At 40.3% G+C, this 27,343-nt stretch overlaps 1 protein-coding gene across 1 annotated transcript in view; it reads right to left on the reverse strand.

Moving 5' to 3' along the window:
• Positions 1-27,343, reverse strand: part of ALPK2 (alpha kinase 2) — a 151,962-nt gene that overhangs the window by 63,275 nt on the left and 61,344 nt on the right. The window contains exons 4-5 of the mRNA XM_027869128.1: positions 8,573-11,837; positions 4,141-4,288 (exon numbers count right to left, since the gene is read on the reverse strand). Of these exons, the coding sequence (XP_027724929.1) occupies positions 4,141-4,288; positions 8,573-11,837 (3,413 nt within the window). The remainder of the gene's footprint in view (positions 1-4,140; positions 4,289-8,572; positions 11,838-27,343) is intronic.

The raw sequence follows: 27,343 nt of genomic DNA on the forward strand, positions 1-27,343 counted from the left end.
TGAGGCTTCATTCTATATCTTACTTATCTTTTTTGTAATTGGATTCTGAACCCATTGCCTTACATGTGGTAGATGCTTAATGTTTATTAAAATGTATGGGATTAGGTGGGGAGGGCAGGAGGCCATTGTCCCATTCCAGTCTGAACTAGGATGGTACCATTTAGAGTGGAAAGTACATGATGGATGACTGATGCATTATAGTGGCAGAACTGACATGACTTGCCAATTGACTGGATGTGGGGATGAGGGAGGAAAAAGTCAAAGCTAGGGCCATAAACACAGAGAGATAAACTGGAGAATTATGTAATTATAATTTCACTACTTTAAGAATCTGTGTTTTCGTTTATATGGATACTCTTTCCAAGAATGCAGATGGAAGGTCTCCCATGCTTTATTAGATGGATCTTTATAAATTGCAAAGGCCAAAATGTTCATCACCAAGATCAACCTAGTGACAGGCCTTACTGAACTTAGGTTGGTTGGTCCTCATGTGACCTTCAGTCCATTTTTGGGCCTATGTTGTATCCTTACCAGCTTGGTAGGACCTGTCAGAGCTGGTGCTCCACTGGCATAGCTGTTACAGTCTCTCCACACCAGGAAAAGGCATCAGAGGACGACTCTGGTAGGAGCTATAACACAACAGACTATAACACTTTCTGAGTAACACTGCCCATTGGCTGTGTCACATTTGTTAGTCCCCCTACTTTACCAATCACTCTATATCCTTTTGTCCTTAATATTCAATTTTATCTGGGAACTTGCTGAATTTCCCTAGGAGAATGTAAGCTTCTTGAATTCAAATTCCTTCTTTGCCACTTATTACTTAAGTTATCTTTGGGCAAATCACTTGACCTCTAAGGGTCAAAGTTTCTGTAAAAGGAGGGGATTGGACTAGAAGACATCTAGGATCCCTTCCAACTTTAGAACGATGATTCTAGATACTTTCTCCTCTCTAGGTTTTTGTGACATTGTCCTCTCCTGATTTTCATTCTATCTGTCTGACCACTGTTTCTCAGACTCCTTTGCTGGTTCTTCATCCATGTCATACACTCTAATCATGAATGTCCCCCAAAGATCTGTCCTGGGCCCTCTTTTCACTCCATGGTATCTCACTTAGTGATCTCATCTGCTCCCATGGGTCCATCTATATTGATCTCCATACATATGATTTCTAGACCTAGACATCTAATCTCTTTGTTAACCCACAATCATGCATCTCCAGCTGCTTCTTAGATATCTCAAATAGAATGCCCCCTCCACACTGAGAACTCAATATATCCAAAACAGTATTCCAGACTTTCCTATTACTGTCACTATCCTCCTAGTCACACAGGACCTCAACCATCATGCGAACCTTAACTCCTCATTTTCATTCACCCCACATATCCAAACCATTGGTACATCCTGTCTTTCCTATCTTCACAACATCTCTTGTACATATATATCCTTTTCTCTCAACTCATACAGCCACAACCCCGAGTCTGTCCCTGCTCCAATCCATCCAACCACTTAGCTGTCAAACTGATCTTCCTAAAGTGTATTCAATACACTCCAGTGGTTCCTTTTTATCTCTTCTGTTTTTTCAGTCATGTCCACTCTTCATTACTCCATTTGGGGTTTTCTAGTAGAGCGGTTCGCCATTTACTTCTCCAGTTCATTTTAGAGATGAGGAAACTGAGGCAAACAGGGTTAAGTGATTTGCCTAGGGTCACACAGCTAGTAAGTGTCATCTGAGGCAAAATTTGAACTCATAAAGATAAGTCTTCCTGACTTTAGGTCCAATGCTCTATCCCCTGTGCCACCTCTCTGCCCTCTCTAGGATCAAATATAAAATCCTCTGTTTGGCTTTTAAAGTCCTTTATAATCTGGCCCCTTCTTATACCTTACTTCCCTTCAGATACTCTAGCCTCCTTGCTGTTCCTCCCACATGGAACTGGCCTCCTGATTTCCCTATCTTCCTTCAAGTCTCAGCTAGTTTTACTTTCAGCAAGAAGCTTTTTCCTATACTTCTTAAATTTGGTGCCTTCCTTCTGAAACTACCCCAAATTTCCCTGTATTTATCTTGTTTATTCATAGTTGTTTGTGTGTTGTTCTCCCCCACCAGATTGTGAGGTCCTCAGGAGTCCAGACTGTTTGGCTTTTCCAGTCTATTTATCTCCAGCACTTAGCACAATTCCTGGCACATAGGGGGAGCTTAATAAATGCTAGTTGACTGACTAGTATCTTTTTTTAATGACCAGCAGTCCTCTAATTATGATTACTATTATCAGAATTTCTGTCATATGGAGCTGGTGATCATTAGAAAGTAATGTAGGGAAAGAAGAATGTAACCCAAGGCTGGCCTGGCCTCTGGCTTCACTCAAGAGCTCCTACAAGTAAGACTCGGGAAAAGCTAACATTTCTAAGGCCTTTGGACTTTCCCTAAGCTTGTCCTTTGCCACAACCAGGCCTTGCTATTTGTTTATGGATCACATAATTTTTACCCTTTTAGTAAAAAGTCTATTTCCCAAAGAAAGGAAGGAAATGCTTTTCTGGCATGGGGATTCAATGAAATTAGATGACATTCAACACTCACTTGCCAAAAAATAAACAGCTATTGTTCCAACAAAAGAGAAGGCCAAGAAGGGTCAAAAGTGAGACGATACTTTCTCCCCCAGGGAAGAAACAAAGCAAGCCACACAGTCTTCCAAGACCCCAGAAAGCACACCTGACATGCTCATTAATGAAACAAGCTGTATTACCACCTCCACTCCCCACCTCACTAATCTCCTAGAAACAGAAAAACAAACCAGTTCCTAGTTTCCATTCCTAGAAGTGGCTAGTCAGCACTTCTCAATTACTGCTGTTTGGTCAGAGGGCTAGAAGAGCTTCTTGCAGTTTCGTGCCAAGGATGCCACACTTGTTTATATCCTTTGGCTCATCTGTTCCATTTTGACCTTTGTTTGACCTTATACAGTACTTGAAAGGTTAATGGAAATAGTTATGAAACAGACACACACTATGACATATGTAAGAAAAAAAATCTCAGATGCAAAAGAGTAGTTCAGCTTTAGGCTGGTAGAATTTCAGACCTATAAGGCATCCTGTAAGCCGTCCACTCAAGCTCCCTGACTTTGCAAAAGAGGAAACTGAAATCCAAAAGCATGGTGACTTTCCCAAGACCGCAAGCTTCTTAGTTTCAAAAGAAGCACCAGATTCCAGGTCCTGATCTCCTAGCTCAGTGCTCCTTTCACACCCCAAGGCTCATCTTAGTCTTGTTTCTTATGCCTCACAAAGTTAGCTTATTGCACTGCTCGGTACAGAAGCTGGTAAGCTAGTCTTAAGGTGTTAGGTTTGGGTTTGAGTTCCCATTCTGATACTAACTAGTTGTATGACCTTCAGCGAGGGTGTTTGAACCTCTCTGAGATGATTTTCTCAACTGTAAAATGGAAATAATAAGACTTATCATATCTGATTTCACAGTGGCGCTATGAGGAAGATGCTTTATAAAAGAGTTATAGAAATGTGAATTATTACTGTTGTTTTTTAGTCATTTTGAGTCACATCCAACTCTTCATGACCCCTTTTGGAGTTTTCTTGGCAAAGATACTGGAATAGTTTGCCATTTCCTTCTGGCAGTAGTGTGTTAGATAATGGCCAGAGACCTGGCCTTAAAGTCACAAAGATCTGGGTTCAAGCTCTACTTCCACACAAGCTAGCTGTGTGACTCTGGGCAAGTGACTTAATGTCTCAATGTTCTAAGCTACTCTCTGCGACTTTAAGTTGCAAAGAAGGTGCTGACCTCCATTAGCAAGGGGAATTCCCTCAACCCACAGTTTCCTACACTAATGAAATCACAATTCTAGTCCTTATTCCTATTCAACACATATTCATGGTTACTAATGCTTGGTTGGTTCATTTAGATAAGATGCTGGATTTTTACCTTATTGGAGCTTATATCATTACCTCCTCTCACTATTTCTGCCACCACCACCCCCTAAGAAACTACATGCCAAGATGGTCATAGAATCAGAGAATTATGTAATGTCAGACATGAGAGATCATCTAGAACAAGCTCCCCATCTTACAGATGAGGAAAAAGCCCCCAATGAGGTTGTGAGAAATGATTAAGACTGGCTAGTTCAATACCAGCCATTTTACCTTCTTTGAACCCTTGCAATTAACTTAGAATCTTTTGTCCATGAGATGGTGGAATCTTCATGGATTTCTGCAAACTGACAGCTTAATTTTATATTTCCAGAATGATCAGGAAACATCTCAGCCTGGATCTTCTTCAGTAGCACTGGGGCTGTCAATGAGAAATTTGCAATTCATCATTAGTGGAAAAGTGAGAAAATAAATGCTATAGGATACCTTACCCCTTCTTTTCGGTATTCATAAATCCTGGGACCAAGTCTACATCACAGAGAATAAAAGACAGTATGGGTACCCCCCTTTTTAAAAGTGAAATTGGACATTGATGAGACACCATGTACATGTTTTCAGCTAACAAAACTACTCTCTACGCTTTTCCCCAAGCCAACACCAAGGAAGTGGGGCAGAGGGCATAGAATAGGGTATATCTGACCACAAGGATGCAAAAGGCAACTCAATAATGTATCTGTGGCACATTTTTCTTCCTCACAGTTCTTTGTTAAAGAAACCCTAATAGAAAGGAGCTATATTTTATCTCTTCCACATTAGCAGAACATTGGTATCTGCTAAAGCAAATATAAGATATGAAAAAATCAACTGCTGGAAGACGGGGCTATCCTTTGAATAATTGCATCACTCAGCAGCAAGTGAGTGGAATGCCAGATAAGTGTACAATTATCTGGGTAGCCACTAGGTGGCAGTACTAACATGATCTCATTTAGAAATAGTTAAGGATTACCATTATCTAAAGGCCCAGGACTTGTAAAAATCTAGAAGGAGAGTGTTACTTTATTTTGTTGCAGGTTTTCATTGAGAAGCAAGGAGCTGGTGCCTCAAAATCTATAGAGTAAGCAATTTCATTTGATGTAATGGGAATATTAAAAGTCAGCATTCTGAGACTGCTAGAAGGGTTTCTGGGGAGGTTTGCCTAGCCTCAGCTCTAGGTGTCAATGCAACACAAGTCAAATTCCATTAAGTTTGGAGCACTGATGTAACAACAACAACCAAAAAAATAACTGTAATAAAAACATCCTGAGCCCTAGCCAAGGCCCAACATTGCTTTGTGGATCTGTCATCACAATATTCACTATTGTGAATAATTTAGTATATCAAAAGCTGTTCCCAGCCATTGTTGGAATAACAGCTACTTGTATAAATAAAAAGCTTATTCTATGTTAGAAAAGTGGTGATGGACACACTGGGTATTAAATTCTACAACCAGACAGTAGTTTAGACTCAATATTTTTCTTTTTAATTATCTCTATCTGCATTAATTTGGGGAAACATATACAAACCCAGAAGCCAAAACTTTCTTAGTCTTCACTTATTCTAAAAAAAAAATTCCTGTTCACTCAAATGCTAATGATTTTGTTATTTTAGGCACACAGGGATGGGGAGTTGCCTTTGCTTTATTTTTGTTTATTTTTAAAGTTTTATTGATGATATTATCATATCACAGTAATTTCTATGCATATATGTCATATATATTTTTCCACTCTACTCCAATCCCAACTGTGAATCTTCCCTTGTCACAAAGTAAAAGAATTAAGCAAAAAATAACCAACTCAGCAATGACATCTGACAGCATAACTAATTTTCTGCAACCACAGTCCTTCATCTTTCTGAGGAAAGGAAGGAATAATGCTATTGATCTGTGCTGACTTCAAGGATTTTCTAATATACATTTCTAGGATCCCTTCTTTGGCAAGTCAGTCATAATATATTCAATAGAAGGCAGGTTGGGGCAGAGTAAATAGAGGGCTGGACCTGGAGTCAGGAAAATCTGTGTACAGATCACGTATCAGATGTTTACAAGCTGTGTGATCCTGGGCGAGTTACTTAACCTCTCTGTGTCAGTTTCTTCTTCTGAAAAGTAAGAGAGCTATATTGATTGGCCTCTGAGGTCCCTTCCAGCTCTAAAATTGGAGATCCTATAGAAGCTAAAAGGAACCTTTAAAGTTATTTACTCCAACTAGCTCATTTTGCAGATGAAAAGTTCATTTTGCAAAAGCCCAAGGCTTTGAAGTGACTTGCTCCAAGTCGTATAACTAGTTAGTGGCAGTAAAAAACAACAATAACAAAACCCTGGTCTTTAGCGTACATATTATTGTTATTCAGTTGTTTCAGTCATGTATAACTATTCGTGACCCTATTTGGGATGTTTTTGGCAAAGATACTAGAATGGTTTGCCATCTCCTTTTCCAGCTCATTTTACAGATAAGAAAACTGAGGCAAACAGAGTTAACTGACTTGCCCAAGGTCACACAGCTAGTAAGTGTTTGAGGCCAGATTTGAACTTGGGGAGATGAGTCTTTCTGTCTGGAGGCCTGGCACTCTATATCCTGTACCACCTAACCTCCCAGTAATATACTGTGTCTATTACTATAAACAATAATAACTATAGGTCAGCCTGGATTCAAACCCAGATCCTTTAAATCCAAATCAGAGCTCTTTCCACTCTATCATGCTACCTCTCAGGGACGTGTAGGGCACTGAAAACAGGACCATGAGCCATCTTTGATACACATGCCACAGCCTGCAAACTCTTGTCTAGAGTTCTGAGAGTATTTTCTGCTCCTTCCCATTACCCTCCTATGACAGACTTCCATCTTCACAGAGTAGTAGACAAGACTGAGAACGGCATTTGGGAACAAATGGTCCTCTTCCTCCTAACACAAGGTACAGAGCATGGCACAGAAATATTGTGGAACCCAAGGCGTTAAGTCTAGGCTCTCAATTTGAACTAACGTAAATTACTTGCACTCTTATAATGCCAAAGTGTAGAAGAATCTCCTCAGCTCCAAATCCCTTCTTAGGATGCTGAAACTTGGAGCCACAGGACCTGAGTTCAAATCCCAGCTCTAATTCTTACTACCCATGTGACACAACTTATCTGGGCCTCAGTTTCCTCATCTATAAAATGGGAAACTGGACAAGATGGCCTCTAAAGTCCAATCGAGCTTTAGATCTCTACCTATGATCCATTGTGTGGGGGTGGGTGCACACATATGTATGTGCTTGTGTGAGTCTACATGTGTGCATGTGTGCTTTGAAATCATAGCTTTGACAACAGCTCTGCTCTAAATGCATCCTTCTTTGCCTATGCGTTACTAAGCTTACAAAGGATCCAGTCCATCGCTCTTGCTATACCAGGCCTAATTATCTACCACCTGTCCTGAAGTCATCACCAAATACTTCAATAGCACAATGTTATGAAGAATAATAACTCCTCATAAAAAACTGGACAGTCAGTCCCCTTTATGGAGTTCCAAATGCAGTAGCTGTTTTACATTGGCAAAACTATTTTATGTCTTTTCTATCTTTGTTTTAAAAACATGAGATTCTGTCTAAAAGTGTTCAAAAAGTTATGCATGGCAAGCTTGGTTGGGGAACTACAAGCTCTTTTGGAAAAATAGTTTTGTATCCAACCCTGTGTGTGATGGTTGCTAAGGAGCTACCCAATAGGCAATAAGAATAACATAAGTTCGAACTTCAAAAGCAAAGAACTAAGGTAAAGAAGGGAAATTGCTCCCTTATGATCAGAATCAGACTAAAACAGCATTTCCATTACAGCTAGCATAGAGATGCATTCTATCTATCTGTGATGTCTTCTTTGGTCCCTTCCAAATTTCATTGATGGGAAAGCAAGAATTTTTAAAAGAAGAAGATTGAAACTTAAGGAGAATTACTTCAGTTTCAGACTGTTAAAGAAGGGGTGGTGACAAGAATGGTTTTTAAAGTGAAATGGCTACAGCTACAGCTGTCAGGGAATTACCCAGAAGCCTTTCGACTCAGATAAATTGACAGTAATTGGGAGGCTGGGGACAGCAGAGTGTCACACTCAAATGCTGGGAAAAAACAGGGTTAGATTAAACAATAATATGTAAATTAGGAATTAGTAAGAAAGGTAGCAAATAGTAACCAAGTACTTACTTATTTGGATCTTGCTTTAATACTTTAACCAGGGGTGGGAAACATGTGGCCAAAGGATTCAGTCAAAGGGCCGCACTTGAGGACCTAGAGGGCCACATGTGACCTCGAGGCCTCAGGTTCCCCACCCTTGCATTTATTTAAAAATTGTTGTTAATATTTATGGTTAGTTTTCTTCATAAAAAGATCTTTCTTTTAAAGCATAATTGCATAGAAATGTATAATAATCTTCTCTCTCCATCTCAGTCCTACAGCAAATCATGTCTTCAGGAAACTGAATTATTCAAAATGTAAGACAATTTTTTAAATAATAAATAAATATTTATTTTTAAATATAAACATTTATTTTAAAATATAAGTAAAAAATAAATAACAATAAAAAAGGTGACATTGCCCATCTGATGGCAGCTTATTTGACTGTGGGCAAAAAACTTAGAAGGCAGTAAACACCTTATGGAAACTAATCTCATATATTTCTATAAAGAAATGGAAATTAGCTCAGCCTTACCTTTGCCTTCTCTTTTCCAAGATGATCTTTTGGGGTCTTTTTTCTCTTCATTTTGAGTAAGTGTTTCAGGCTTAGGAATCTTTTTACTAAAAATAGAGTTCCTTCTGGCCCTTTCTTTCTCTTCCAAGCACATTTTCAGAGCTGCCACTTTGGACAGAATTTTCTTCTTCACACCCTCAGCTAAATGTCCAGTCTCAGATATTTCTTGCTTCTTATTTCCTTCCCCAGCTGCTGATGCTACAGTCTCTGGCACTTTAGATTTGGGGGGCATCATATGACAATGTTTTTTTTCTTCTCTTGCCTTTTGTACAGTTCCTGGTAAAGAGCCTTTCAGACAATGCTTTGGTGGCATTTGGTCTTGACATTTAGAATTGGTTTTAGAGGTACATTCTGCTGGAATGTATGCCAAAGTTTCTATGGGAGATCCCAATGAATTTGTGGCCTTGGGTTCTCCAGTTGTGGGCTCTTCTGTTTTACCATCCTTTGCAAAATGAATGGCTTCTCCCTCTAGAAATGAAGTCAAAGTTACTCCAACAGGCACACTTGAAGGAGGCAAGGTAGGTGACAAATTTTTGGCATATTCATTCTCAGTGTTTTTACATTCCTTTGAACCAGTACAAATCCATTCATGATTTTTCAGCTTGACTAATCCATTCACAGGCAAGTCCTGTGTTTGACTTACAGCACTGTTGGTATCTCTTTCATTGGAACTATCAGTGGCTAGTCCAACAAGACTTTTAGAGAGAACCAAGGGTGCTAAAGTACATTCAGTAGTACTGTCTTGGGCCTTGTGGCCTGGCTTACCTAAGTCACTCTCCATGCCCTCTTGGCTTTGTCTCTCATTGCCTACACATGGAATTCCTTCCCCAAGGTGTTCAACTTCCTTATGACATGGAACTTGCAAAAGGGTGGGTTTGACTTTCAACTTCTGACTAAAGATCTCCTTGTTCAAACTCCTTTCTTCTTGGATCAGCCGTAGTGTGGACTCAGAAGTCACTAATTTTCCTGCTCCAACATATTCCATAAGCCCTGCTCCATCTGCGGAATCTACAGACGATTCCATAATTTGTGGGTGAGTCAAAAACTGTGTAAGCAAGATAGGGTGAACCTCTCTAGACTGGCCCTCCTCCTGTGCTTCCCTTACATGGCCATTGTTTTTCTTCCCAGAGACTTCTGAGACCACACCCAAGGCCCCTTTAAATAGTGAAACTGAGGTACATGTTTCCTTCTCATCTATAGGATCTACTGATGATTCTAGGATGCCAGAATCTTTCAAATATTGGAGAGAAGGAATGCAAAAACCTACATTGTTTCTTACTTCTTTTTTCTCTTGAATTTCTCCACCAAAACAAATAATTGCTGAATCAGACTGATTGCTGCTGGTTAGTGTGTCTATTTCAGGTGTGTCTAGTTTTTGCACTGCGTTGTCAGAAATCACACAGACATTGTCCAAAACCACTGGACTAACTTGGCATTCCGAATCCACCGTCTGCATTGGTGGTGAAGGCTCTGAAACAAAGTCTGTTAAAGTTGGAGCTTTTTGCCTTCCTCCTGATTGACAATCTCCCCAACTACCATCCACTGCATTTTTGTTAGCTTCTTCCAGGAGATTTTCCAGAGAAGATGGAACCTTCTGGGAGACCTGCCTTTCTCTTTCATCACTCATCATGGCTACTCCGACACTGGGGCCTCCCAAATTCCCTCCTTCCTCCTCAGAATTATCTGTTGAATGTTCTAATGGCAATAGTCTTCTTTGCCCCCATGCAGCTGGGATGGTACAGAAGCCATCCTGGAGGCTGTCATCAGAGAATGAACCCTGGTGAGGTTGAATGTCCTTGTGTACATTTTGCTCAGAGTCTCTCACTTTCCCTTGACAATGCTCTTCCCAGCTTTTACCCACTGCACTCTCAGGGCCCTGACTTTCACTTGTCAATCCATCCGCAACAGCACCCAGGGAATTACCCAAGAAATCCTCTCTTTGTAGCAGCTGTGGATGGGGCAGAGGAGCTGCTGTCCCCAGCGGCTCTTTGAGGGTCAGCTGCTCTGCAGCATTAGCTGCCCAGTCACTTCTAGCAGGGGCAGGCTGTTCATCAGAAGGAAGCTGAGCAGTGGTTCCAGCTGGCGCCCCAGGAAAACTTTCTTCAGCTTCCTCCGAGTGATTGTTTTGAGCAATTGAAACAGCAAGGTATTTGACCTGATGGCCTTTAACAACAGTTCCAAGAGCAAGTGTTTCTTCCCTATCACTGGGAACCTGAGAACCCCTGATATTTTCAGTCAGCATCTCATTTGACTTCTGTTCAGGATACTCTGCAATCACGGTATAAAATGAAGGTGTCTCTGTTTCATCCTCAATCCCAAGAAGCAGTCTCTCATCACCTGCTTCTTGGAGGTGGGAAAGGCAGTTCTCTGTAGAAACAATCTGGGCACTGACAAGGTTACTGGGGCTAAACCTTTCTTGGTCTGTTTTTAGAATTTTAGTAAATTCCTTGATAGAATTCTTGTCACCTATTTTCTTTTCTTTTGTATCATTTTCATATGCCCCTTCCAAGCTGTTCCTCATGGGATACGTTATTGTGTTTGCACCTCTAGCCTCTCTGTTTTCACACGTTGGGAAAGGCAGGTCAGCAACCTGTGCTCCAGAAAATTGTTCCATCATTTTCACATCCCTGAGCAAACATAAATCAGATGTTTCACACTGACCTTCTACCAGCTCTGAGCCCATGGAGCAATTTTCTTGAGGCAAACAGTCATCCCATGGCATTGGAGAGGGAAGATCTTTGGGACCACAGCATGTTTCATGGGGTGCCATAACTAATGGTTCTTCTGCATCCCTTGGCGCACTGAGGGAATGTCCAGCAGTCAGAACAGCATAGGAAGCTTCTGCCAAAGTAATATAGAGATTCTCTTGCTCCCCAAGATCGGCATCACTCGCCAGCTGGTAATGGGCTAAGGCATTTTCATGACTGGCCTCAGAGCTGATTTGCTCATCTGACTTGTCTTCCCTAGGACTTCCGGGCTGGTGGATTTTACTGTCTTGGTCTTGTCTCTCATGGTGTTGTGGGCCTGGAGAGCAGCCTTCCCGCTGCATGTGCTGGGTCAGTGATCCATCTCCTTCACTGATACTTTGCAGAGTGTCCCTGGAGCTTATTATGGTTCTACTTAAAGCAGAAGCTTTCCACAGAGATGCAGAGTCTCTCGTGGGCTCTGAAGAGCCTTGCAGGTGGCTTTTGGTAATACCTTCTGCACTGATTTCCTCTCTTTGTACCTAGGGAAATAAGAATAGTATTATCACTATTAGGGCCTATAATAAGGCATATCAATTATTCAGAGGATATTTAATCCTTTAATTACCTGTACTAATAACAAACAGAGATAATATGAATAATTGAAAGCCTCATTTAATCCAATAAGCACCTTCTTAGTCAGTGACTTCCCAAATCCCTCCAGGGTACTATAAATCAAGGCAATTACATTAGGTCCCTCAGAATACACTGGAGACCAAACACTTTGAGCCAAAAGGGAGTTGACACTGCCAGTGATGCTAAAATAGAACTTTGGTGTGCATGGTGTGATTATAACAGTATCGAGACACATTTCAACAAGCCATACTTGAAAATAAACAACACAGAATTGACACAGTAACTGTAAACAAGGTCGTGGCTTCTCCTCTGACCTCCACAGCTTGACTGTCTTTCCTGACTTCTCATTACTTTTTCTCCTAAAGATTCCTCTTGACCTGGGGTGTGGGTAGAGTATGACCATGTGAGGAAGGAGAACAAGAAGTCCATTGTATGAATTGTCTCACCCCCAAAACTTTCTCATTAAAAAAAAAATCTACTTACATGACTCATACCTGTAGGATGGAAGAGTGGTACACAGGGAAAGAATACTGGATTGGTGTTGTGGGCTATGGGTTTGAATTTTGCCACTGTTAATACCTATGTGACCTTGAGAAAGTCACTTAACCTCTCTGGGCCTTAGTTTCTACACCCTCAAAGGACAGGTGCAGCAACAGATGGGAGGCCTGAAGCCAAAGAGAGAACTGCTCTTGTTTGCGCTAGAGGGTCTTCACATCCCAGTTGTGAGACTGCAGTGGCGTCAGGAGGTGGGAGAAGCCTTGGACTGGTACAGATGGAAGTAGTTGCTTTGGAGCATATGAAAAGTGCCTGGCCTGACCCTTAGCAGCCATTCCTCGGGGGACATGCTGCACCTAGCAGGCGATGGAGGGCTCGAGGAGCTAGCTTCTGTGGCCTGAGGACGTGATACCTGGAGGGCTTGCACTGAGAAGTTGTAAGACTCCCATTCTGGCCCCTGTAAGCCTTTCTTCAGGGGACACAGCACACCCAGTAGGAGATGGGAGTCAGTCAATGAACATTTATGTAAATTGCTTACTATGTGCCAGGCACTGTGTAAAGTACTGGCGATACAAAGAAAGGCAAAAAATAATCCCTGCTATCAAAGAACTCATAGTCTAATATACATAGCAAAAGCTACGTATAAACAAGCTATATACAGGAGAAACTGGAAATAATCAACAGAGAGAAGGCACTAGAATTAAGGATGAAATGTCCTGCCTAGTGTCCCACAGCCAATATGTGTCAGAAGCAGGACTTGAACCCACATCTTCCTGACTCGAAGGTCAGCTTGCTGTCCACTATGCCAAATTGCCTTTCCCAAAGGCAATACAATAAAATAGAAAATCATATTAGGCAATACTAGGGTATTGAACAGTAAAGATTCTGCTCACCATTCCTGAAAAACCTCTCTTAAAAGAAAAAAAAAACCATGTCCGTAGTCAAGGATTATGAGTTTAGAGCTGGAAGGGACCTCAGAAATCATCTGGTTCAACCCTCCTCCCCTACCAAAAAGTTTCATCCTCACTCCTTCTAACCCTTACGCCATGCACTCTGCAATGCCTGTTTCATAACTTCCCTTCATCTTAAATCTTTTCCTTTTCCATTCTTTCCATCCACTAGCTCTTCCTGAAGCCTGGCTTCTACCTGGGGACACAGCCTCCCTGGCCACCCTTTCCAGTACTGGCTGCTCCTTCACTCATTTACCTTGGCTCACTGGTTGAGGAGGGAGAGTTGGAATATTCCTTGCTCTCTGTTGCTACTTCCAGGTTCTTTCCTTTCTTCCATCATTCAGTTAACTCTGTTGCTTCGAGGTTCATGCTTTTTATATATCTACCATCCAATTAAAATAATAGTAGCTGTTGTCTACAGATCCCTAGGTCACTCCCCTTCTTTCCTCAAAGAGTTCAACATCCGGCTCAAATTTTTTCTCTCCTTCCCAACTCCTGCCCTCAAACTAGGGGACTTTAACATACATACCAACTCTCCCTCAACTACCATAACCACTCAGTTTCTCAACCTACTCACCTCCCATATTCCCCCACCCAACCTTAACCACACACAAAGATGGTCATACCCTTGATCAATTCTGAAATCCCCTTGTCTAACCATACTCTATTGGGTTTTCACTTTTCCTTCTGCCTCCCCTTACATAATCCTAATCTTCATCCACACTGTGACCTCCAATCCCTTGACCCCTCAATTTTCTCCCAGGCCATCTCTCCTCTGAACCAGCCACTCTCTCCTCTTCTCCTTGGTGAACCAGTTCAACTCTACACTGTCCTCCTCTCTTGAATCCCTGGTCCCTTTATCATGTTGCTAATTATACCCAGCAAAGCCTCAGCATTGTATCACTCCCACCATCCATTGCCTTCATTCCTACACATGTGCTGAATGAAGGTGGAGAAAATCATGCAACTTTTTTGACTGGATTTACTATAAATTTATGTTACATAATGTCAACTAGGCCCTCACTGCTGCCAGATAATTTTAACATACCTCCCTCATTAACTCACCATTCCACTCTCTATGACAACTCTTCCAAATCTTTTCATCCCTCCTCATACTTCCTATAACTTTCCCTCCTGCTACTCTCTCACAGCTGAGAACCTTGTCTCATATTTTACAGAAAAAATTGAGGCCATTCACCACTGAGAACCTTGTCTCATATTTTACAGAAAAAATTGAGGCCATTCACCATCGATTCTCTCTTCTTGCCTTTTCCTTGTTTCCTATCAGATACCTTCTGCCAATTTTTCCTCCTTTACACCTGTGTCATATGATGAAGTGGCCTTACTCCTTCCCAAGGCTAAGCCCTCTACTTGTTCAAGTGATCCCATTCCATCTTTTCTCCTCTAACAGATTTCCCCCTCTGTCATCCTCACACTTTCTCTAATTTGTAATCTTTCACTTTCTATTGGCTCATTTCCTATTGCCACAAACATGCCCATATCTCCACTATCTTGAAAAAGACTGTCTGTAACTGGTGCTTCCATTTTGTCTCCTCTCACTTCTTGACCTCTTACAATCTGGCTTCTGACCTTGAATTTTCTCTCTTCCAAGTTACTAATGATCTCTTAGTTGCCAAATCCAATGGCTTTTTTCCAATCATCATTCTCCTTGATCTCTCTGCAGCCTTTGACACTGTTGATCACTCTGTTCAACTTCATGCTCTTTTCTCTCTATGTTTTTAGGATATTGTTCTCTCTCTCATGGTTCTCCTTCTACCTATCTTACTGTTCCTGCTCTGTCTCCTTTGCTGGATCCTCTTCTGGATCACACCTTTTATCCATAGGTGTCCCTCAGAGTTCCGTCCCAGGTCCTCTTCTCTTCTCCCTCTATATTACTTCATTTCAGCTCTCATGGATTTAATTACCATCTCTATGCTGATGTTTCTCCAATCTACTTATCCTGCCCCAATCTCTCTGCTGACTTCCAATCTCACATCTCCAACTGCTTTTCAGACAGCTTGAACTGGATGTCCAGTAGACATCTTAAACACAACATGTCCAAAACAGAACTCATTATCTTTCCCCCTGAGCCATCTCCTACTCTCACCTTTCCTTATCACTGTAGAAGACAACATCAACCTCCTAGTCATCCTAGATTCCTCACTATCTCTTGCCCCCCGATATCCAATCTGTTGCCAAGACCTATTGATTTCACCTTTGTAACATCTCTCAAATACATCACCTTCTTTTCTCTGACACTGCCACCACTCTTATCACCTCATGCCTGCATTATTATAATAGCCTTGCTGGTGGATCTGCCTGCCTCAAGTCTTCTTCACTCCAATTCATCCTCCACTCAGGCACTAAAATTTTTTTTTTAAAGCACAGGTCCAACCATGTCACCCTACTATTCAATAAACTCCAGTGGTTTCCTGTTGCCCCCAAGAGCAAATATGAAATGCTGTGTTTGGCATTCAAAGCCTTTCATAACCTAACTCCTACCTTATTCACTGTCAGGTATTCTTTGATTCATTGACACTGGCCTTCTGGCTCTTCCATGAACAAGATACTCAATCTCTCAGCTCTGGGCATTTTCTCTGACTGTCCCCCTTGCCTGGAACACTCTCCCTCTCTGACTACTGACCTCCTGGCACCTATAAGTGCCACCTAAAATTCTACTTCCTCCAGGAAGCCTACCCCAACCCCTCTTAATTCCAGTGCTTCACTGTTATTTCCTATTTATCCTGTATATAGCTTGCTTTGCATATATTTGTTAGTATATTGTCTCCTCCCTTAGATTGTAAGCTCCTTGAAGGCAGGGACTATCTTTTGCCTCTTTTTGTATACCCAGTGCTTAGCACAGTGCCAGGCACATAGTAGGTGATTAATAAATGTTCATTGATTAATTGATTGATTGACTGAGGAGGGAGAGGTGCTGATCTGCACTTGTAGAGAATATTCTCACCAGTAGCTCCCTAGACCTATGAAGTCACAGGTCTGGTGAAAAGTAATTCTACTAGGTGGTTTTCCTTCTAGAACTCTCTTTGTTTTTATCATATTAAAATGGAAAGAGGGGAAATGAAAGGCATTAAAAAATAAAATGTGGGAGTATCTTAGTTTTAAAATGCTGGGAAAATCAGTCTTGACGTATGTGGTCATCTCCATCTTTCCCTAAACTGTGCCCTGCGGAACCACTCATATCAGTTGTTTAACAGCTCAAATTCACATAAAATATGAATACTTCTGAATAGTCATATCTTGGTATAAGAGTTAGAGATGAATCATTTCATATGATTCAAACAATACTTTAAGGCCTGGTTTACTAAAACTCCCCAAAACAAAAAAAAAAAAAAACAACTTCCTCATTGTCCTACCTACAAAACTGAAATTCTCACCATTTATATCAATCATTCCTTTGAGTTTGGCCACTGTCAACTTCATCCTCTTCCTCACCAACATTTATTAATAACTTCAAAGGTTTGTTATTTCATTGGTGTGTGGACTCCCTCTACCCATACCAGGCCACAGCTCTCTACAATTTACTTGCTGATCTTTCAAAGTTGCTGTAAATTTATCCCCCATGGGTCCAAGCTGGTGACAAGCTTCTCCAAATTTCTTTTGCTAAAGCACCTCTGCAATGATTCCTTTGTAATGCAAATAATCATGTCCCATTTAATTGATTTTCTATATCTGATCTCTCAGGTTTTCTTAAAGGTGGACTCACCTGTAACAATACACCATATTGCTTTTCCAAAATCATACTTCATATTTACATAGCACTTTGTGCTTTCCAAAGATATTTTCACTTACATTTCACATTACCTCACTTAATTTTCCAATAGCTTAGCTATATGTATTCTGGGTATTATTATACCCACTTTATAGATGATAAAAATGAGACTCAGAACCCTTGAGAGGCTTAGAACTCAGAGAATTAGGGATGGAAGGGACTTTAGGTCATCTTATTCAAGCCTCTTTATTTTACAGATGAAAAAACTGAGTCCAAGAGAAATTAAGTGACTTCCTAAAGATCTACAAGGAGTAAGTGATAAAGTTAAAATGAATACCCAGATCCTGACTCCAAGTCCATGACTTTCTACTGTGGTGTAGCAAGCACTGAACTTGGAAGAAGGACAGCTAGGTTCAAATCCAAATTTTGATACAAATTGACTATATAATTAGAGCAAGTCAATTAAATTCTCTGAGCCTCAATTTTCTGATTTGTAAAATGGAGATAATGAGACTTTCACTACCTACCTTTCTAGAGTAAGCAGGGTCCTGCTTGAGGCAGAATCTTTCCCCACACAAGATTGCTATAGGGGAAAGTGCTTAGTAATGCGTAAGGTATTAGAGATACATGAGTTATTAAATAACCTGCCCTTGGTCACACTGCTACTAAGTGACCACACCAAGACTAAAACCACAGACTGTAGGGACATCAGCTCTGCGCACAGGATGCTCCAGTCTTATTTTTTCATTCTGAAGAGTAACTCAGACGCGAATCAAAACCATAGAACAAAACTTTCTATGTGAGTCAGCCATTTCTTTGAAGGCCATGTTTCTCAGTAAGTCATTATGAAACAACCTCAACTGAGAGTGAGTCTTCTGCTGCTCGATTTTTGTCAGAGGACCCGTGACTAGGCTCGTGCAGGTTTCCTTTATATCTTATCTTGTAGGGGAACTCTTTGTTCAGGTGAAAATAAAACTGCTGATGGACAGTCAATTTCAGTGTTCTGTTTTCAGCTGTTCATTTTCTTCCCAATTCACACGTTTTAATATGAGAAACAGAAACAAACCCCTGTATCAGAATTAGACATCTTCCTTTAGAAAAATGTGTGTGTTTCAGGTGGGTGGGTGGGTGGTACGAATGGATATCAGACCTGTAACCTACAGGAAGCCACCAGGGCTTTGTCCCAGGCCACTAAGATTTAAAGGATGTGAAAATTTACCACATGTACTCTTTCAGTAATTAGAAGTCACTAAAGGAATTCAATTGACTTGGTCTTAATTACTTTTATTTTCAAGTCAGCTGTGAAATTGGATGAGTAGATTGCCCCAGGGGTCAAAATGGCTCGTTATGGTTCTTGGGCGGCAATGTTGTAGAAGAGAGGAAGGAAGAAAGAATAAATCAGATGTCGGTAACAATTCCAGACCCAACTTTCTTAAAAGCAATGCAAAAATGCATAAAACTATGCATTTTGTAAGACTATAAATTCACACTCAGGCTAACATGTCCTTTTCAACCTTCCTTCCTTGTTCAAGATTCTAATTGTGTAAATATAACAGAGGTATTTGAGAGGTTTTTTCTAGGCTTTTTGTAATGGTAAAGACAGAGGGAGACTTAGAGCTCCATTCTCAGAAAAGAGCCTTGTTAACCTCATCGGGTGCCAGTTTTTATCAAGAACCAACATCCTTTATAATCTGACGAGTTTAAGTAAGTCTCCTGACTCCTTCTAGGACCCCATAGATAGACAAAGATTAGTGAAGCTCCCAACCACTACTCTGGTTCTTATTCTCATTAGAAAATATAGGGACACAACATTTCTTCCAAATGCCAATAAAAAGGACATTGTCTCAATAGCTGTACCACATACAGGACTACAATTTGTCTTTCCTATGCCAGGACCATTGCCATTTTCCAGACTCCCAGGCAGGGGGTGTGCTGGTAAATGTTTAACAATTGGCTCTCCAAGGGGAAAAAATATACCACAGGACATACTTTTAAGTTCAATCTGCATTATTAATATTTTCTCCATGACTTTCTCAAATCTAGACAATCAACAAAACAATAAATCAAGCCCTGATTTGTAGCCTTTACAGATTTTTAAGGTGTAAATACTTACATTAACCATTTAACAAATCTCTCAACAACTGGCTCCAGCACCCCCCCTGCTCCCAGGTAAGACAGCAAGTTCCACTGTCAGTTACTGGTAAGTAAGTGTTTTTCCTGCTCAGTGAATGCAATTTATTCATTTGTCTCTCTCTGCCTTAAGGGCAGCTAGGTGGTGCAGCGGATAGATTGTGGGCCCTGGAATTAGGAGGACCTGAGTTCAAAACCAACCTCAGAAGCTTATTAAGCTGGGTGACCTTAGGCAAGTCACTTAACTCTCTTTGCCACAGTTTCCTCATCTGTAAAATGAGCTGGAGAAGGAAATGGCAAACTACTCCAGTATCTTTGCCAAGAAAACTCCAAATGGGTCAGGAAGAGTTGGACACAACTGAAATGATTTAAAACAATAAAACCTGTGCCTTGCAGCTCCTTGGGCATGACTGCTAGAAAGCTGTCTTTGTTGACACATATGTAAACCCTGACCTACTAAAAGTTTTCTAAAGTTCCTTCTAAAGTTCCATCCCCCACATACCTACCCCATGAGAGCCAGGAGAGAGATTTTGTTGCTTACATGTCATCATCAATCATTGCCACTATAAATAAACATTTGCTAAGTGCTGACTATGTAAAAGAAACTATTGAGATATTAGGTATGATCTTTCGGGACATGACCTCAAAAAGCTTATAGTTTGGTGGAAGAGAATGGGCATATGCATCTGTGGTGGTGAGACAGGGCAAAGAGGGGGAATCCTGCATTTTCATTAGTATGGGGATCATTCTGCTTGGCAATGCCTCCACTATGGCATATCAGCAACTCTTCTATAGTCTTAGAGCATTGCCTCAGTTGGCACTGAGGTGAAGTGAATTATCCAGAGTCACACAGCCAATAAGAGTCACAGGCAGGAGCTATAGTCACATTCCAGAATTTTGTCTTCTGGACTCCAAGGCCAGTTCTGTACCTACTATACCAGGCTAATTCTCTGGCATGATATAGTTAAATAATAAAACAAGGTATCATATGCAAAGTGCCAAATAAGACATGCAAATCATATGTACACATTCATGTATATATACATAGAGATGACAGATGGAAAGATTATATAGATAGATAACACTTATTTGGTAAGTGCTTACTATGTTCCAGGTACTGTGCAAGGCAGAGTAGTGCCTGATGTCTCTATTTCATACAATCCTCTTCCTCTGCTTCTTCATCCACCCTTATCTCTAACCCATGGAAGGCATGCCACAGAGTAAGGTGCAATACTAACTGGTCTAAGGACAATGCAAACATACGTAGTCCCTGCTCTACAGGATATAATTTTTGTGTTTAAAAGCCTTAGGGTGCTAACTAGTACATCACAGAATATTTCATTCCCGTCTCATAGATTCTACATGGGAAAAGATTTTTTAAAAAGTATATTATTGAAGAGCAAATGCAAAGATCCATCAAATCTGTCTCTCAGTCAAAGCTCTCAAGGGGCATTGGTTAGCTTGGGGGAGAAATGAGCATTTGAGGACAATGTCACAGGGAGTAAAGGCAGTGCCCATCAAATAGGCATTGAAGTATGGAAGTGATGAAAGATGTGCCAAGGCAAAAAGGATCAAAGCAGACAAGAATAGGCCAACTTGACTAACGCCAAGGAAAGCAGTGGGAGGAAATATGAGAAGTGATAAAGCAAAGGTATAGGGCCAAAGGGTCTAAGGGGGTGAAGGGTCTTGACACTACAAATACATGGATACAAGGCCTAGAAAAATCAAGATATTCATCTTTCTTCCTTAGGCTCTGCTTTATGCTGACACATGCTAGAAATTAGTCTTATTTCCACATAATTTCCTAACTACAGTATCCATCTTGTTTCCCTTATACCTTCTTTCCTCCATGTTTGGACTGGTTGTGAATAGCAGTGTGTCCATCAACAGTTGTCTTCACATCATCAATTTCCTCCTCTGGCTCCTCGACACTTTACTCTCCCAATCCCAAATCATCCTGAGATGCTACATCCTCACCTACAGCTAACATTTCCCAAATATCTGCTGAGCTTTCACTAAACAGAGATAGCATCATTTAATAGATCAAATCCATACCACCTGGTGGTATGAAACTGAAAATAGACAGAACAGACCTGTCCCTGGGCCAGTAGAAACTTGAAATCAAAATGCGGAATATTTTTAGGGATCTGAATTTATTTTTAGGAGTTGTGTAGCATAAGAGGAAAAAAAAACATCTTCACTAAAGGCTTTGAATTTCAAAAATAACACATAACAAAAGAAGAAAGCCTAAAGTCACAGTATGCAACTCACTAGAATTCACCCCCAATGTCTTTTGATGCCCTTCTGACTCTCCCACCCTTCGTAATTGGACCCACCACATTCTTGGGATTTGACTTGCTCTCCTTCATTCCAATGACTCCTATGAAATGAGAAAACTTCAGCAGGCTATGTTTAGAACCCTGTGCTTATTTCTGGGAAAGTCGCTGAGTTTTTAATGTTGGTGCAACTTACAAATCAGGAACAGAAATGTAGGTTTTGACTCATTTTCTGCTATGACACTATGAACTTGACTTTGGAACTGTAAGAGGGTGTTAAGGGGGCCTGCAAAGGTTAATGTGAATTCAGCAGGGAGCTTTTGTCACACAGTGTGGTATGGGAGAAACAACATCAGAGCAGAAGCCAGGAGACCTGGGTTTTCATTTTGGCCTTGACAGCTATGTGACCTTGGGCAAGTAAGTCACAGAACCTTCCTCAGATTCTCTTCTAGAGCAAGGCTTCTTAATCACGGGTCTATGAAATTGTTATTTGAATATTTTGATAATTATTTCAATGTAATTGGTTTCCTTTGTAATCCTGTGTATTCTATTTTATACCTTTAAAAGCTTATTCTTAGAAGTGGTCCGTAGACTTTCTTGAACTGCCCAAAGGGTCTGTGACAAAAACAAGGTTAAGAATGGTGCTGTCAAAACTCTCTCACAGAGTTGTCAGAACAAATCAATCAATCCACGAGCACTTATTAAGCACTCACTGTGTGCCAGGTACTATGCTAGGCACTGGGGATATAAAGACAGAGAATGAAAAAATCTCTACTCTTTAGGGACCTACATTCTACCCAGTGAAATAATTTACATGAAAGTACAGCAGAAATATATGATGCTATTATTGCTTTTGAGGCAATGAATTCTAAGAGAATTGCATTAACTTTTTCAGACAGCCAAGACACCATTTTCATGATAAATGCTTGTTGAATGAGTGAATAAGTGGATGATAATAGTAATTTGTTGTTTTGTTGTTTTTAGTCATTTTTCAGTTGTGTCTGACTCTTCATGAGCCCATTTGGGATTTTTCTTGGCAGAGTTATTAGAGTGGTTTGCCATTTCCTTCTCTAGCTCATTTTATAGATGAGAAAACTGAGGTAAACAGGGTTAAGTGACTTGCCCAGGGTCACACTACTACATGTCTGAAGCCAGATTTTTGAACTTGAAGAGATAGTGACTTCAGGTCTAGTACTCTAACCACTGCAACACCTAGCTGCTCAATAATAGTAATAGTAGATGACATTTATATGTTTAAAGGTTTTCAATGCACTTCATATGCATTATCAACATGAATTTTTATATTTAAATAGTTACCAAATCTCACTATTTTACTTCCATAACATCTCTTGAATTCATCCCGTTTCACTGTTTTTACAACCATTATCTTAGTTAAGGCCTCATTATCTCTCACCTGGACTATTGTAATTGTCTCCTGATTGAATTATCAGACAGTCTCTTCCTTCTCCCATCCATCCTCAACACAGATGTCAAAGTGGTTTCCTTAAGTACAGAGTTGACCATGTCACTTCCTGCTCAATTAGCTTCAATGGTTCCCTATTGCTGAGAGGACACACTATAGACTCCTTTGGTTTTTAAAATCCTTCACAACCGGGCTACCATCTGCCTTTCCAACTTCATTCTACAATATTTCCCTTCCTGAAAGACCCTGTGGTATAGGTAATAGAGAACTGGCCTCAAAGCCAGGAACACCTGGGTTCAAGTCCCACTTCTGTGACTTTGTGGCCCCAGGCTTAGAAAGTCCTCTGTCCTTACCTCTTTCTGCCTTCCTTTAAGATGCAGTTCAAACACTATCTTCTGCATACAGCTTTTCTTGATCCTCCACCTTCTAGTGACTTCATTTCTAAACTACCTTATAGTTCACTAATTTGTATGTATATATCTCTCTATGTGCATATACATATATGTGTGTGTTATTTAATTTTATACTTTATATACATATGCATAATGTACATATATATACTTGTTTCTTCCAATAGAATGTAAGTTCATTGTGAGTAGAAACTGTTTCATTCTTTGAATTTCTATGCTTAGCATATAGTAGACACTCAATAATACTTGTTGATCCAAAGATCAGTGGATTAACTTCCCCCAGGGATTGAGGACATGGTTTCAGTAAAACATGGGTATGGAGATAGGGGTGAAGGGTGCTAATCTAGGCAGGTAGGGAGGATCAGGTTAGCAAAAGCAAGCAGATGATGGGATGGCCTAGATGGGATGGATAATAGGATGGGATAGAAAGCTGAAGCAAGAGCAAACATGGTATCATTTTTGTCTTTATGTCCCCAGAATCTAGCAGAGGGCTTGGCACATAGTAGATGCTTAACATATGCTTATTGATTGACTGACTGATGTATTATCTTGCTTGAGCCTGTGAACTAGGTGTGATAATAATCCCCATTCAATAGATAAGAAAACTGAGACCCAGAGAGGTTAACTGACTTTCCCACACCTAGCACATAAGAATCTGAGGAAGAATTTAAACCTATGTCTTCCTGACTTCCAGTGCAGTGGTCTTTCTACCATACTATATCCATGTGGATACACAGGTACGTGTGTGTGTGTGTGTGTGTATATGTATGTATATGTGAGTGTATGTACACACACAAATATGTGTATATATTTTCTTAGTACACCTGACTCAATGAATTACAGCCTTGAAAAGACTCAGAATAGCATTTCCCTTTGGGAAAATGGGCTACTCAATGAGTACTGAGATGAGAACAAGACCAAAGAAAGCAAAATGGAACTTCACAAAGTATAAGGGCTGTTACTAGAATGAGGCCAGGCCTGACCCATTACTGCTCCTGATACATGTGATAAGACCCTAATACATCCCATCTTTGTGCCTTTGATCAGCTGTCTCCCATTCCCAGAATGCAATTCTTTCTCAGAGCCATATCATAAAATCCATAGCTTCTTTCGAGGCCTAGCTCAAGTGCCATCTGTTACATGAAAACCAACATGACCCCTTTTCCCTAGTTACTGGTGCCCTCCCCTCCCCTCAGAAATTAATTTTTACTTTATATTTACGTCTCTGTGTTAATCTCACTCTCCTCCCAACTGATGGAAACTCCTTGAGAGCAAAGATTATTTTGGTGTTTTTCTTTATATACCTAGCACTTAGTACAAAATAAATGCTTCTGAATGACTGAGTGAATGGGTTATATATACTTTCCTGTATCTAAGCTTTCTCAAGTTTTAGGTAATAGCTATCTCAACTCATTCACCATCTCCTAGTGGTTGAACCCTTAGATCTATGGGACTCCCTTAAACAGAAGATTCCACACCTTGTATAAAACATTATGTTCACTTAAATTTCCATGGCTGCAACAGCAATGACCTGCTCCTGTGCAGTAACATCCAGAGGGGAGTGTGCAGTGCAGGGGATGTTGGAACAGACAGAAAAAGAGATGGTTGACGCCATTTTATAGATGATAAAAACTAAGGTTTGGGAATTAGAAGATGTCCATCATACCCAAATTTTACCAGAGGAATCCAGAAAGGCCATTACCCTTCCCCGTAGAGGGAGTGAAAGTGAAGAGGCTATTGTTAGTATAGTAACTAGTAAGGCCCAACAGAGACCTAGGGAATGAGTGAAGGGTGCTATAAAGTAGCCACACTGCCATTTCACAGTGCAGAAGGAGATGATGAGCTGGGGTATTAAAGAGAAGGAAGGGTAGTTTCTCTTACTGCTGTAGGTATGATGGCTGCTGTTTTTGAGCAGAATTTGGAAAGAGGAACTGAACCAAGTGTAAGCTTTTATCATTCACAGAAGGGCCAGCTGAAGTTGTGCAAGTAATACAGGGTCTTCTGTTTGGTATGTATCCCATGCATTCCAACAGTGTGTTGATACACTAAGAAATACAGCTGGAATGGGAAAAGGGATGTGTAGTTGTGATATGTCTATATATCCCCAATCAGGGAGACTGGGGTACCTACCTACCCCCAAGGTAGGGAGTTAATTCACCCAAGAGGTGAATCTGTGATAATACAGTAACTTAGAAGCAACTTAGGGTATATACTTCTAAAGGCAATTGATCTGATTCTTTGTCATGCCCATCTAAGGCACTTGTTAACCCTGTCCTACAAAATGAATCAAACAAATCCCAAGTTTTTCTCAAATTCATTTCTAAGGTTGAATTCTTTTGTAAACTCTGCACTTTTCTTCCTCTCCAATACCTTCACTGTTCTTTAATCCATTGCAGAAAGTCCCTTAGTTTGTTGACCATGTGTTGTATTCCAAAGCTCTGGATCAAAAGCTTGGTCTTCCAGGAGTTTAGAACCCAGATCCATGGAAACCAATATAATCATGGGAGGTCTTTAGCCCCCTATCTCTATCTTTGAATGAACATGTAGGCCAACAGCATCAGGGTGAGTATAAGCTGCTGGGACATATTATATTTACTTCATGTAGGTTGGGCCTTAGAAAGAAATTTCAAAATGGACAGAATAAAAAAACTGTAAGGATAGTCAATGATTGTAAAATGTTGACATTTTTAAAATCAAGATCTCAATCTATGGTTTCTTGAGTCATCAGCAAAATCAAAATCTTTGTGGTCACCATTATTGTACTGCAGTGACAATAATAAATTGTACAAACAAACTAAGTTCTTGTAAAATTTTTAGAAGTCCAAACCAGAAACAGGAAATACATGTTATAAATATCACCCTGGTGCTCAGCTTTTCAAGGGTGGCTTCAAAGCATATAGCCATAATGATACTTAAGAAAAACAAACGTAAGTATAACGATTAAGCAAGCAGCCCATCTCTACTAGACATATGATTATTTTTGCAAATACCAAAAAGTAAAGGGAAATATATTTTGCTTCAGGACTCCATTGGGCAGAGTACCCCGCTTGCTGTTGATTGCTAGCTCTTCGCCTTCACTGACATCAAAATAGGGTTTAGTAGAGTCTAATTCCCTCTTACCTTGTCTCCTCTACCTCCTATTAAGTCATCAACACAGCAACCCACTCTAAGTCAGTCTTCTTTAGTGCAACAAAAACTAAGTTCTGGCAGATAGTACAGACAGTACATAGTACAGTTATGGATACCACCTGTAATATACAAATGCAGAGAACAGGTAGAAGTACTGCCCGTGGCTTATTTAAGAAACAAATTATACTGACATTTCTTTCTGGAATGCCTTCACCCAACCTATTCTTCACCAAAGATTCCCTTGCTCAGTTGCCAGACACATCTATACCTCTTAGATTTTAATCCTCTTCTTTAACTCCTACCTGAGACATCTTTGTCCATACTAGTTGCCAGCTTCTATTAGGCTAGACTTCCCCCCCCCCATTTCAAACTGGAATATTTGCTGTCCTAATTCCTGGGAGTGTCTGGACGTACTTTGGACCTTCTTGTTTTCTTAAACTGAACTGTTTGGTTTCTCTTTGAGAAAATAGAAGCATCTCTTGTTTACTTATAAAAGCTAACCATTTGCATACATATATAAAGAAAATATAGGCACAATTGCACCCATGATACTAGTTAGGTACATGCAATTGGGCTAAGTGTGTGTGTGTGTATATATATATGTATGGGTACTATTTATCATGTACCTATAATTTAAACTTAGTCACTATGCTGGGTGCTCTTTAAGCAGGTTTTCCTTTAAAAAAACAACAATAAAAACAACAATAGAAACCTTTCTCCTATCAGCTTTCTTTTCTAAGTAATAGAATGACAAGAAGACTACAGTGCAGAAAAGAGTTGGGGGTAATTTTTTGATGGGAGAATTCAAAGACCACACTGTGTTATTCCCTCAGAGAGAAGGCCATTCCCTCTAACTCTGTGCCAAACTA

The sequence above is a fragment of the Vombatus ursinus genome, unplaced genomic scaffold (genome assembly GCF_900497805.2).
Source record: "Vombatus ursinus unplaced genomic scaffold, bare-nosed wombat genome assembly UNPS02014791.1, whole genome shotgun sequence".
Classification (NCBI taxonomy): Eukaryota; Metazoa; Chordata; class Mammalia; order Diprotodontia; family Vombatidae; genus Vombatus; species Vombatus ursinus.